Below are 14118 nucleotides of genomic sequence, written 5' to 3'. Positions count from 1 at the left end.
GCGCGCCCCTGATACCTTGGAAATAGGTATCAAGCTTCCCTTGAAGCAAGTCAATACGAGCCACTGTCTTCGCTGTCGTAGGATAGTGCATTCTGTATGAATGCCAGCATTTGGCTCCGGCATCTCTTGCGGCACCATTGCATCGCGCTTGCGTTTAAGTGCCGATGGTGGGTAACACTCTTTCCCCCCTTGCTTGCTTGGCTGCCAAGTTGTCCAGGCGACGTATTGCTCATCTAGACTTTCTTGGCCGCTCCCAGGCGAACTCTATCGAACTGAGATCAAGTTCATTTCTCACAAGGCTTGACGCTGTGAGCTGGAACATCTCTTCCAAGCCCTTATCGTCTCTAACGGCGAAATCTCGCGAGACAGCTCCAACCGAGATACCGAAGCGGGTATTGCGTGGGCTAAGATCAAAGCTATTGACCCTCAGTAAGCCAAGGCGCTACCGATTCAAAGCAACCTCGACACAACTACCAATATCAACAAGGATTTGATTGGTTCGTTCCATACCGATAGCAAGGAAAAGACGACGCGCCAAAAGCACGACACGGAGAAATGGACACTGGTCAAGATCGTCAGACTCTACATAAAATCAGATGTTCTCTCCTCCGGTACAGTTCTCGTCGACCTTCCGGGATTTGGCGACTCCAACGCGGTTGTGCAGCCATCGCTGACAAGTATCTCGAGAAGTACACTGGACTCTGAACTGTTGACCCTATTGGTCGAGCTGCCAATGATAAGACGGCGAGACAGACAACATCGAAATCGAGGAGGCTGCCGAGAGTCTGGAGCTGGGTGAGGAGCTCGCTGCACACTTCGCCAAGAAGAAGCAAGTTAACAATGTCATGGATATCAAAGCCTCAGGGTTGCAGCAACTGAAGATTAAAACGAGAGACTTGAGGATCAGAATCATTCCACGATATCTCGGTGACAGCGGCTGTGAATACTCTTATGCAATTGGTGGGGAGAAGAGCCATTATTGCCTTTGACGCCAAGAATAGCTCGACTGGGGAGAGACTGAGACTTCGGAAGGCATCTAAATTATCTGGTGCCTTTCGGGGCGGCGAAGGAAGATCTCCAAGATCTCCAAGAAGTCGTCGAGCCTGGCCAAGCAAGGGTATTCCTGAGTTGTGGAAAACCAAGGCCACCCGCGTATCTGTGTATGGTGGATGAAGCTTAGGTGAACGGTCGATATTTTTAGATACCAAACTCAGGATAGGCCAACTAGATTGGCAACTTGTTTCCATTGACAGAATTGAATGACTGGGTAGCAAGGCAGGCAAAACACCTGAGGTCTTATTAACCTGTCGATGGTAGGCAAAGATACGCGCAGGATGTTCTGCCAAAGTGTTAAAGCCTTCGTATTAAATGCTACAAGAAGCTCAGGGCTTGGGAGTATCCAGAGACTAGGTTTGTGTATAGCTCCTACTTGCAGGAAAAGTCAAGCAAGAACTGAGCCCCCAGTGATCGCCTACCTGACAATGGAAAGGGCAATGCGAAAAGGTCTAGAGTAGGCAGAGCTTGCTTGTGGTAGTAGAAGAAAGGGGGGGGCAATAAGGTGATTTTGGCTTGATGAAACACAAAGTGGTTTATTTGTGCTGGAAGAAGAATCGTTAGTCAGTGCTTGTACCCAAAGTGATGGAGGACCTGACCTTCCCAGTGCCTTGGTTGGCTTTCTATGGTCAACCTGGCCGGGTAGTGGAGAAGGGAAGAAGTCAGCAGTGTAAAGAGAGGGATTTATGCCACAAGTGATGGGCATTCGGGTTGGCTTGTGATTCAGAGATAAGCCATTTGAGGAAAGGAGTCATATATACCTGTCCAGGGGAATGAAGTGCTGAGAGGTGATACGGTTTTGGAATTGGTGCGTTAGAATTCTAAGGAAGTTACAATTGAATTGCTTGGATTAGCAAGAAGATCTGATATATGATCTGATGAAACCGAAAAATGTTGGCTGCTGATTCTGGCAGCTACTCGAATATCCGGTTGAGAAGAGTGTGCGAAGTAGCATTCCGATCACTATTAGATGGCACAGGCACTTAATAGACAACATTCACCCCATTGCGACTACTTTAGATCATACAGCATATGGTTAAATACTCATCCTTGCAGAATCCTTAGTCTCACCTATCTCATACCACGGCCATGAGGCTCTTTTTGTGGTATGCGAGTATATTGTTTAACTAGGGGATTCCTAAGATGCGCAATTGCACGTAAAAGTCGGCTAGATTTCCATGTTAATAGCTATTGCTCGTATTTCATTTACAGAGTCAAAAGTTTTGATGCGCTTGGTTGTAGAGTGCGTGGATATAATTTCAAGTCTAACAACAAGGCTTGATGTCTTTCGGAAGTCGACTTTGGAAATTAAGTAGCTGAAACATCAATAGCAATCACCTATTGTCGAGTGCCTATGGATCTCCATGGTGTCTGGGCTGGTGTGAATCCAACTGAATCCTAACTTTACCTTTGACCAGAGTAATCTACAAGGGAGCGGAAACATGACCTTTGTTGCCAGACAACATTGTATTCATCCTTAATAGCCCTACAAGTGCACCGAGTCAACGTAGACAGAGCCCGCGGTGCTGAGAGGGTGACTTTGGGAATGGAACATTTGGAAACGAAGATTTACTGTCTACTGCCGGGATGCCGACTGGATTCAAGTAGAAATTAGATAGTTGAGTACCAGATGTCGTTTTGTTTATTGCCAGGGATAGCACGCCCGCGAGTTTGTTCAATTGACACACCAAGAAAGCACTCTGCTACATTAGAGGTAATCCCCGATATGGTAATGCTAGAAATGGGTATATCGACTGGTTTGTACAATCGCAATTTGCACAATAGGGGTATCAGCATACAGTTGACCGCATCCACGAGACACAGGCTGACTATAGACATCAACTATATGCTGACTCCTCGCGGGTCCAACGTGAGCGATATCAGTACAAAGCGGACCACCAGTTCGCTGAAACACTAATACACGGCTTCTCCGTTTCCAATGTCCAATACTATCTCTTCCTTCCCACCGCGCTCCTACTTGTCGACCATATCACGATGTTACGACCCAGCTGGGAAAGTTCGGCCTTCGAAGATAAGCTTCCAGAGAGAGATCGATGGAGTCGAGCCATCTCGAGTGGCAAAGCCGGACTTCAAGCGAAGGTACATTTGACGGACTATGAAGGCCGGCCTTACAGAGGTGTAACTGGACTTCGACGTTCGTCGACAACTGGGAGGCAAGGCCAGGGAGCAGGCTGAGAACCGGAATGAACCTAAGTATAATATCTTGAAAGTGCACCTGTCAGTCCTCATGACGCGGGTGGGAGTTGCGAGTGACTTGCCTAATGTGCCTAGTCCCTATACTTGCAATATCTCTCAACCTGCTATGCTTGGTCATGTTTGAATTACCTGTGTCATTCATGTGCTTGTAAGTTCCATATGATAAATGAGTTCTAATTGAGTACTCTAAAGTCTCATTCATCTCAGATGAGATTGCCGACGAATATGGTGCTGGAATTCACGGATTCGTATACCAGAACACAACGCCGTGGCGACACTAGGCTAACAGCACCCAAAGACATTGAAGACTAGAGATGAGAGTGGCTATTGTCCATTGAAGGCTCTCCTGGCATTGGTACTACAACAGCCAGAGTCTCCGTCAGCTGGGTCCTCAGCGTTCGTGAAAGCATTCAATTGGGGAAGGAGAGAAAGGCGCTTCGGATTACAGTTAACGGACAATATATGTACCTTGCAAAGCTGAATATCGGGTCACTCGATAGTGGCCCCTTTGCGTGGCGTCCTCAACATAGCGCCAGATTCTATGCGTTTTCATCAACAATGCAGGAACCTGATGTGCACCAATAGAAGAAACTGAAGACCACGCCAAGGAGCAATTCAGGACAAATCACGCCCAGCTCTCCTTTTCGATCTCCTCAAGCTGGATCTACGTGAGCCATCGACGCCTATCCTGTCATCAGTCACTCATAGTCGACGTGGCCTCGAAATGCAAATCGAAAGGCCCGACTCAATCACGACAACCTCAACATGGATAGACGCCGTTACGATAAATTGGGTTTATGGCATGAGGAAAATGCAAAGCAGCCCACACTAACGAACACTTACGTGACCTTGAAGCATTGAAGGCGCTACGGGCCTACAGCCACTAGGGGTCATAGTAGTAGTATCCACTCAGGAGGCATCCGATCCGAACTGATTTGCAGACGCCCAACCAACATGCACGGCACCTTTCATTTTGTTCTGAAAGTGGTCCTATCACTATTTGGTAATCAATGCCAAATATCAAGTGAGGCGAGACGACCACCAACTGGGTCACAGCAGCCAGTTGAGAGCTAGAAGGCCACAGGGGGAGAGGGGAGGGGGCAAAATACTTGGGACGTATGCCCGATCAGTGCTCGCTCCGAGAAGGATTCGAGGTCTCATTCTTCGTCTCTCACCGTCTCAGCTTCGATCCTTAAGCCCAGTACATGTCATCGCAGGAAAAGTCAATCCTACGAATGAGTCACGGGCATACAACCAACAAGCGGCGAAAAAAAGCTGTATTTGTAAATGATGTGTCGTTGAAAACCGGTCGGGCTGGGAGGCATATCTTCACCGCCTCACGGGAACGGGCGTGCCCTGTTTTTCTGGGGAGGGTTTTCGCCATCCACGTATTCCACACACAAACACACGCATATACGCAACCCACGGCGGGCGTTGCATGAAACCACAGTTGACAACACCATCCCGGTTGAGCAGTTGAGGCAATCTCGAAGGCGATAAAAATCATGGCAGGAAAGGAAAAGATTGGGCTGCTATGAGTCGTCGGTAGTTGACAATCAAGGGGTGGCTTGACACGTTGGCTACACAGCCACGCGGTTGCAGATCGGGCACCCCCGACTCCCGAAAGCAGATCTTTCAGCCGTACTGGGACTTGTCGACAAACCTTGTGCGGGTCTAGGGCTCGCCTCGAACCGGCGTTATTCGCCGCCTCAAAGCGAACAGTTGTCAAAATAAATTGTGCTAGCAACGAAGACTTTGAAGGGCAAAAAGTCATTCAGGTTCCATGAACCCAACTAGTCATAACGGTCGATTCTCTAGCCCCGGTGGAGCACGTTTGGTTGGGGCTCGAGTTGTAGCTGTACTTCTTGGTTGGAAGCGTGTATAGGATACGGACTAAATCCGATTTCCAGTGGGGCCAGCTGCAAGGGTCAGCGGATAGAGTTCGACTGCCGTCTCCGCGCCCGCCACATTGTTGCGTCCAAGTCATGTTCCTGTTGTGGCTCGTGGAAGCCGGCAAATTGGGTATGACCTCACGTCTAATTTTGCAGAGTTGAAGATGGCCGCGTACTTTTGTGTTCCTTGACGGAAGCGCTTAGCCCGAATGCTGCCTCGATCGTCTGCCGTTTATCGCAGGCGGGTAGTCAGGTAATAATCCATCGACTGGCTAGAAAAGGCTCATCAGAGGAGAGTGGGCTTCGGCTCGGCCCTTAATAGCAGTAGCTATGTGCAAGGAACATCCGGGGTGGCTCGGTATTAGAAGCGACGAGATCTGCGCGCCTGGCTTGCAAAAGTGCTGGAGGAAATAGTGAGTTGATGGTCCTGGACTTGCCCCAATGTTGCGTGTCCCTTGCAGCAGAAAGACGGCTTGACGACCGAGCTGGCTCGACGAGCCAGTCAAAGGGCGGCCCCTACTACGGAGCTGGTGTTGTCCCTGACATACGCAGAGCGTCGGCCCCACGCTGTAGCGCGCCTGCTCTAACGTTGATGCTTGCCACTACCAAGGTCTGACGTCCCTGCTTACATGTGATACGAGTCAAGTGACAGCCGTCCGGTAATAACCTCGGTCGAATGTATTGTTCATCTGCATCCAATTGATCGGCAATTCGACCATTTGACCAAATTTGTCTGGTCGTGGCAGTGAACGAATATATCTCTCCCGCTGTTGAGTATAGCTCTTGTGCCCATCGGCCGTCACCGGTGCGGCAAGTATCGGGTCGGCGTGGCCGTTTCTAGCCTTTGGTCCAATGTCTGGTACAAATTCGGTGTAGATAAACGAGTGGCAGTAAAAACAAGGTTGCCTCCAAACCAGCCATAAATAGGATACTATTGTGCACATACCACCTTGACACCCAGGCTCTGACACGCCGTGTGTTGGTTGCTCTCTCGACTCATCTCTCAACGACATGTGTTCGGAACAACGACACTGCAATACTTGTGATGATAGCTCACCACACGGCGTCCAGCTCTCCTCTCCCGCAGCTCCGCGTTAGCCAATCTTCGATCTGGTTGATTCGACCTTCCCTTTTCTGATTGTTGATGCATCCATTGTTGGACTCGCCGTCCCCATCCGTGGCCATGCGTTTCCCTCGTGTCCACAGGAGTTATGGCTAATAATAAGAAGAGTTCAGACGGTCCTATGGTTGTCTGCTTGTGCAATCGAGAGATCTAGGTCACCCTGCCTGCACCAAGTATATGCACCGAATCGCAAGGCTAACTGCTAGACACTGGGGCATCTTGCATGCAGTGTTAACCACACACGATGCGAGGTCCAACAGATTGTTGCCTTCTGACGCTTTCCCTGACGACGGTGATGCTTTGAGGTATTCGCAGACAGCTTTTGCGACACATCAGGACATATGAAGTCAAGCCTTGATTGCCAGGGCCGCACGGTTCCCAATTTCTCGCCCTCGATTGGCCCAAAGCCGGAATAGGCCACAGATTGCAATACAACCTCGCGTGCTTTAACTTAAGAGGTTCGATAATGGAAGGTAACCTGCAAAGCTTCGTCTATACCGGTGCAGGTATTCGCCAAGAGGGAAACCCACGTTTGATAACAGAGCCACAGCTTTTGAACATCGGGGATTTATCCTTCTCACCCTTGAACCCTGTTTGGTAAGCTTCAAACATGGGAATCCTTTTTTCTTGCGATGCATTCGCTTCATATTTCTGTCTTCCAGGTTCCAGCTTCCCAAATTCCCCAGTTGCAAAGGACCAAACAAGCCAAGGTCTAATTTTCTCATTTTTTCAACCAATGAAAATTCGCCCGCTCTGCCAGGATGTCCGCCGAAAGTCCCCTCCACTCCGGTCTGCGCCGGCTCAGTCCCACGGGCCTATCACCGCCCAGAAGAGCTCTCTCAGTTGGCACACCAAATACTGAACTCACGCTAGTCAAAGTGTCACATCCCGGACTTCTGCCAACTACAGGCTCTCGTTCAACCTCGGCGTCGCTCTCATATTCTCACTTTGTTTGTCAGATCATACGCGCTGTTGCTTTTCGTCTCCAACTTGGAAACTCTGCGCGACGCGGGTACCGTCCAGGAGTCCCAACAAGCTTCATCTCCGCGCGGCGTCGTTGTTAGTTCCTTGACGCTGCAAGCGCTTCTTCTGGATCTGGAATCCCAAGAAATTTGGTCAGAAATCGGTCCCATTCGTCTACACCCCAGATCGCTTTCCACCATGGACGTATCTCCCCCTCGAAGCTGCAGCAGAGACGGCTCCAGGTCGCCTCTTCACCCAATACTGAGCCTTCAAGCAGTTGGAATTGAAAGATGTTGCTACATGCTGCCAAGAGGGGTTCAATGCGCTTCTTCCAGACCCAGTCTCCCTGTCCAGTGATCACTCATAGTCGTCTCCACGATAGGACAGGATAGGACTACTAACGTTTCAGATGTGGGCTGTTAACAAGTCCATCCCATCTTACAGATGCAAGTCATCATTTCTCCTCTCCAGCATGTACCGCAGACGATGCAATTGCGCCGTAGCTCCGGGTTCTCGTTGCATTTACGCGACTTGACGGACCAACAGCGTCTGTGGTAGTGGCATGGAGGCTTTCCGAAGCAGTCGTTTCTGAACCAGTTTTCAGCTCTTGGTCCAGGGGTTCCCGCTGGTAGAAGACGTCAACAGGGCAATTCTCCAGATATCAGGAAAGGATTATCATGATATCAAAAGGATGAATTGGGTTTCTTGGTCATGTCTGCGTCGCGGCAGCGCTGTATGCGTTGACTTTTGGCTAGTCCGTAACTCAGAGGCATGCATAAGTGCCATAGACAGACACAGTGAAAGAGTCAGTCCATGGGTTGCAGAATATAGTGATTGAAGGACGACCTCGCACATCAGCCAATGGCAATACTAGCATTGCGCCGGGACCTAGATCGTCGCCCGCAGAAGATGGCAGATCAGCAGAGACGACAACACCATCGACCAACCTGGAATCTGTTGGGTGACCAGAAAATCCAATATCTCGGTGCGCCGCAATGCGGCTGTCTTTAATGTGATATCACATCTCATGAGTGGAATTATACAGAGACACATGTTGTAGAGGTCTCAAAAAGCAGTCCGGAATGGCTTCCGTTGCATGTTTCGAGCTGGTTGCAGGATTATCCACGTCGGCGGCTCGATTCTCGTTTTTGACATGGCCAGCTGAGTGAGCGGCTTTGCGGAAGCCCACCTCCAGTGCTCGGAGACGAAGGTACTCCATATCGGGAATGACGACGTTTCCAGCCAGTTTCGTCCGTGCTCATGGCTCGTGGGCAGGTGGATCTGTTGACGGCTTTGATGATCTGCGCTAGAGGCATGGACTCCCTTTTGGTGATTCTTCTGGAATCCCGGATAAAGCTGCTGTGTATCGGCGCAGCGTGGTCACTTGCGCGAGACTACGAAAGTACCGGTACTTTGGTCAAGTGGCGCTGCATTGGCCCGTGCTGGCTGCAGCTTTTCAGCTTCCTCTGTCGAGCAACATCGCTGCCATTTGTCACTTGCGCCGGGGCATATGCAAGTCGCAACACAGCCCGCCCCAGTACGATGCTACAGGCCATGTCTTGCCGCTAGCGGTCAGGATAAGTCCACCTCTGCCACCGAAGTACTTGGCCTCTCTCAAGGCTTGGTCAGACCTGGTCAGGCCCTGCTGAGCCTGCGTATTCATGCAACCTAGTGGAGGAATCTTGGACTGACCAGAGAGAGGCTGGTGGTGGTTGCAGGCTGGCTCATGGAGACTCGGCTGCCCCAAAAAAAAGCACTAGCGATGTGACTCCAGTGAGGAGTATTTAGCAATGGGCAGTGGTGACAAGCTTAGGCCGGTCGGTCGGAGCGCAGACCTGGAAGGATTGCTATATCACCCCACCTCGCTCTTCATCACGAGTTTCTCATCCTCCTCTTTCCTCTTCACGAGTACCTCGTCAAGCATTCTCTTCTTCTCATTTGCGGTTCTAGGCGTGCACTATTTCCCTCGTCTTGGGAACGCCCTAGTTCCGTTGCCGTGTTGTTTAATATCATTCGTCTCCCCATCTCCCCCTCGTCATAAGCGCTTGCTCCCCCATAGCCTCCTCTAGCTTTGGATATCCCTCGTCACACTTGCTCGTGTCTCTTTCCTCTTACCTACACATAACCCTACAATGCCTCCTCAACTATTACCCGCGAGCGCTGCTGCCTTTGCGCCGAGAGCTTCCAGTGTCAACGTCGTGCTGGGTTCCAAAATAGAGCCATGGTTAACCCAAACGCTCAAGAGGGTCAACAAGGTCAAGAGGCCGTTAAATTCGGTCCCGCAGCACCACCGATGCCTGACAGAAATCCTGTCTTCGCCCAACGCCATTTGGACACTGACCTCTATGATGCTGCCCAAGCTGCCGGACTCTGAGTTGCGCACCGACTCGAATCCCCTGGTCGAGGCCATGTTCAACTACCAACTCATCCACGTTGAGGCTTACATCGTTCACGTGGACATGGTGTTGCGCAACGAGGTCGCCTACAAATTAACGCCAGACACCATCGAGGCTTTGATCCAATATCATAAGGACATCCACTGCGTGAACGCCAAAGCGGGCACCTACGAGTGGTCGGAGAAGGAGCAGCAGGCCAAGAAGCTACACGAAGACTTTATCCAGGCCATCAACAGGTTCGTGTACCGCACTCACGTCTCTGCGCTTGAGGGACTTGAAGAGGAAGGCGCTGGTGAGTTGCTGTGTGGAAAGAGCGAGGAGGTCAAGAACAACATCACGGGGTTGATGAAGCCCCTTCTACCGCCGCCCCCGAGGATCGTGGATGTCGTGCGACAGCCCCCATTGCTGCCCAGTTCCCCGGTTGGCAGCATATGGTCCCAGTCAACTCCGTCACCCGCGCTGCCTGCACCGGTTGAGGCCTGGCGTGTGCTGCCCTCGAGTCCCAGCGTCACATCTTCGGCAGAGTCCAACACACCGATATGGGCCAACATGGCTTTCAGCGAAGTTCAACTACCCTCACCGACACCTTCCTACAGCCAACCCTATTCCTCTGCCGGGTTGTTCTACAGCTCATCAATGGCCTCCGCCCCCATACCAGCGCTTCCGCTGCCTAGCATGCTGGCGCCTCAATGCGGTGTCAGCGTGGGATATGGTGGTTTTGGTTGGGACAGCAGGTTCCAGGAGTACGCGGCGACAATGTGACAACCACCGTCCACCAAAGACTGACAGCCACCCTCCATGATCGCATGGTCGCAATAACAGAAGCTGTTGCGGTCTTTATTTCCTCGCTTCGGACACGGCATTCGCGGCGTAGAGTCTTGTCACATCCAAAGGCATATCGGCGTTCTGCATCGTCGACCCGGAGCGACTCTGGACACACCGAAAAAATCTCCCAGCATACATGATATTATCGATTTCCTTTTTTTTTTGGTTTTTTTTGGGTCAATGTTTAGCGAGCGAGCGTCTGTTTTTGAGGAACCACAATCGCCAGCTCGGTCACGGGCTTATTCCTTTTTCTCCTCTCAACATGGCTGGAACAGGGTGGATTTCTGATTTGCATTTACAACAGGGCAGGTCTTTGAGTCATGGAAGGCCGGGTTTTCTTCCTGTTTTGCGTTTTAAAATAAGAGGTATAAGCAGCAATGCACACCCACCCACGCCCGGCAGCGACCGGGACAGGCATATCTTGGTTTTCTGGATTCCCAAATTTGTTTTCATCTGGCATACATACGGCATAAAGCGGCTTTCTTTAGAGAAGATACCCCCCAACCGCGACCCTGGACGACAAACTCTCCGGTCTGCGTGCTCGCTTCAAGTTTCCTTTTCGTTTCCCAGGCCTTGGTTTCATGACCGACGAGTTAACGGATGACCTAATGACGAATACCCGACGAACCTCACGACGACTTTTCACACGAAAGAACCCCGTCCAACTTGATGTTGGCACTTCTCTTCGAACAAAAGCCGATCGAGCGACTACGGATTCGGAGGAAAATGCGGGACTGGATCCACGAATATGCATCATCCAATCGTTAGGTCGATTCTGTGACTCATCTCGTAGCCGCGACGCACATCCGTGATGATGCAGTCAAGGCAGACACTAGTGGTCGATGCACCAAGGTTACGCTTCCGTGACTAACCTCCCGTGGCAAGATCGTGGGGAACCATCCGGAATGCAAGACGGGACTTGAAGCGTGGGGAGAAATCACACGCGCAAAAAGAAAAAGCTGGGCATTATTACACAAAATTTTCTGCTGGGCAGGGAGATGCATGGCCCTTTACCGCCGTCATCGCCGAAATTCTCCCTGGCTCTCTCAACATTGGCCTCATCTACCTGACGGTTCGTGCAGGCAGATTCACCAAAAAAAACGCAGCGTCGAGTTTGGCTCTTTTCAGCGAGTAGGGGGATGGGAAGCTCTAGGCAACGCTCGACTTAGCGGCCGGCTTCGGCTGGAAGGGGCATTGGGCGCATGCGGGGGCCCAACGGGACGCGAGACGACGGGCTGGAGGGCCAGGGAAATGGAATGCGGCAACTGTAGCTCATCTCACTACACCTCAATCACTCCCACTTGACTGTCGGGGTTGAGAAAGGGAGTCACAAGGGGATCACCTGCGGCGCAGGTGGTCAGCCGGATGTTTACTGTGGCATGAGATGCTGGTTTTTCTGGTGGTGAGTTGGCGGATTCCCTGGCGGCATCTTCGCATCAACAAACCAAAGAGTTCTTTTTGTCATCTACGTAGTAGTTAATCCGAACAAATACCCGTAAAACTCACCCTGCCTCCGCAGTTCCTCATCACCTTGTGACTTAGCCTATCTGCATTGCGGACGGATGTCATCTATCCAGGCACCAAGAAACGCGTTTAGTTGTTGTCAGCTGGAACCGATTGGGAGACACCAATCAGCGGCAATACCATATTTTCCCATGACATCCGAACATTGCTTCTCTTGTGAGCAGCGGGAGGTAACATACCAAATCCGAAACGTCAGATTCAGATTTGGGCCCGGCTCTGTCGGCTCCGGGATCATGCTGTTAATTTTTCTAGAAGCTGTGGAGAACCCCTGCGAGCTGACGCTTTACCTCGAAGGAAGGTAGAAGGGAGAATAAGACGGTACGTTGTTTGACTGCGCCCCAGGGTCGCTAGGGCCGGTCACGTATTTGGAAGAAACAATGGTGTTGTGTTACCATGGAGAGAGGGGTAATTCAAGGCTGTACATGTTGAATCAGGATATGCATGGAGGCTTAAGGGGTCTGTTGTGGTTGTGTCAGAACTTTGCCGTCCGCGTCGAGCTCGAGGCATTGCACTCAATCTGACGACAATGTTACCATTCCAGCCGTCATCAGCAACTATTGTGTCTCATTCCTTGGCCGAGAAGATAAACACAGGCCGAACGGATGACTTGTCAATCGAGTGACTTATCACACGGAGATCTCCTCCCCAAATCTGCGGCTGAGGCCAGGCTCGCCTCACAACTGCATCTTGTTCACATGTCAATAACCAAAGCCCACAAAGCCCGGGTACAGGAAACGGCGTAATTGGCTTGAATACGAAAAGCCACACTAGCCTCCCATGAATACGGGGCAAGGCAGCTAAAGACGGCCACTGCCGAGTCTGCATCTGTTATTGCCAGACTATCTCGGACACCGAACGTTGTGACGCCAGCCAATCCGAGTGCACAGTTTGAAAATATTGTTTCTACCCGGGACTGAAATGGCCCAATTTGCATCTAACTCTGGGTAAGGCTTTGGGGAATTGAGTTCAACGCAGCATCGCAATGGGCAGCCTACGGTTGGACAGGCTACTATCCCGGACAAGTCGAACTCTACTTTGTCAATCAACCTATTTTCTTCCTTCCATGCCCGCTCTATCTGTCTGCTTACCGAACTCCGAATTAGGGATGTTGCTGACCGTAGTATCTATACTCCACACCTCCTAATCTTCCCTGCCTGCGATGCGGGCTGTTCGGCTAGTCCAACTTCAGAACAGTCAACTCCAGTACAGTCAACTCGAGTCTTCGTCACTTGAAATAAGCTTTAGGGATACAACCACGCTATATTAGCAACAAGCGGTCAGAACTTGATCCATTTCTGAGGTTTGATATACCATATACCCGTAACTGCCGAGTCAGAAGGGGTTCTTACGGATACGGCAGTATCCATCCGAGGCAGGCAGGCAGGCAATGTACACTTACACATACCCAACCAAAACATGGCGGCCGGACAGGTGCGGCCCTAGGGAGCGTTCTTTCAGCCTTGATGCAATGGCACCGCGCTGCTCATCAAAGCGCAGACTCGGATAGTCGTTCGTCAAATGGGCGTGCAGGGCCATACTCCCACCCAGGCTTCAGCGAAGACAGCAAAATGTCCGGCCTTGTACCATAATATCGCGATTCAACGAACAGCCTGTCGTCATGTCGTAGAAAAGGCGTTGGCCATCCTGCTTGACATGGTCAAAGGGAGGGGACACTGCCCATCTTCGGCCCTGCCGGCTTTGCCTCTGTCCCGTTAGACGTCACTGAACGGACACGAACATCCAGGTAATGAATGGCCGTGCGATGCCGCGTCGCAGCCGAAGCTGAATTTCTTTTCAAACTCAAGGGTGTGTACTAAGCGAGCGCTCGTTCGCTGCCTGTTCATGACAAGTGTCAAGCATCAAACCTGAGTGCCTCAGACATTGGGATGCTTTCTCTCAGCTGCAGAGACACTACATGCATGTACTGTAAAACCAGTTTCAACGAATAAATACGCGCATTGCCGGATTCCCCCAGACGGAATACGAAGCTTAAGCACGAACCCGCTTCATGGCGTAAGTCTGCAGCGGCAGTAGTTCCTGGCCCATTCAGCTAGCTGCATAAGTAGCTAGCTGACTTGCTCCGGCGTCCAGCGACAAAGCAAGTTGGTTATCAGACTAATTCCCG

At 51.0% G+C, this 14118-nt stretch overlaps 3 protein-coding genes across 3 annotated transcripts; 2 read left to right on the top strand and 1 right to left on the bottom strand.

Moving 5' to 3' along the window:
• Positions 1 to 4424: 4424 nt before the first annotated feature.
• Positions 4425 to 5362, bottom strand: BCR38DRAFT_90841 (uncharacterized protein). The gene has a single exon (XM_040865757.1). It carries the CDS (start codon positions 5042 to 5044, stop codon positions 4511 to 4513), a length of 534 nt encoding a protein of 177 aa, XP_040719665.1. The 5' UTR covers positions 5045 to 5362; the 3' UTR covers positions 4425 to 4510.
• A 4018-nt stretch (positions 5363 to 9380) lies between these two features.
• BCR38DRAFT_480884 (uncharacterized protein) lies at positions 9381 to 10406 on the top strand (the record flags this gene model as incomplete). Its single annotated transcript, XM_040863319.1, has 1 exon — positions 9381 to 10406. One exon carries the CDS (start codon positions 9381 to 9383, stop codon positions 10404 to 10406), a length of 1026 nt encoding a protein of 341 aa, XP_040719664.1.
• A 99-nt stretch (positions 10407 to 10505) lies between these two features.
• On the top strand, positions 10506 to 11272 carry BCR38DRAFT_90813 (uncharacterized protein). Its single transcript, XM_040865756.1, has one exon. It carries the CDS (start codon positions 10606 to 10608, stop codon positions 11071 to 11073), a length of 468 nt encoding a protein of 155 aa, XP_040719663.1. The 5' UTR covers positions 10506 to 10605; the 3' UTR covers positions 11074 to 11272.
• The last annotated feature ends 2846 nt before the right edge of the window (positions 11273 to 14118 follow it).

Source organism: Pseudomassariella vexata, assembly GCF_002105095.1.
Source record: "Pseudomassariella vexata strain CBS 129021 chromosome Unknown BCR38scaffold_2, whole genome shotgun sequence".
NCBI lineage: Eukaryota > Fungi > Ascomycota > Sordariomycetes > Amphisphaeriales > Pseudomassariaceae > Pseudomassariella > Pseudomassariella vexata.
This window is presented reverse-complemented; position numbering and strand designations above follow the sequence as displayed.

Bases quoted from the DNA above. Each gene is read 5' to 3' on its own strand.
- BCR38DRAFT_90813 (XM_040865756.1), top strand. From the start codon at position 10,606: ATGATATTATCGATTTCCTTTTTTTTTTGGTTTTTTTTGGGTCAATGT.
- BCR38DRAFT_90841 (XM_040865757.1), bottom strand. From the start codon at position 5,044: ATGACTTTTTGCCCTTCAAAGTCTTCGTTGCTAGCACAATTTATTTTG.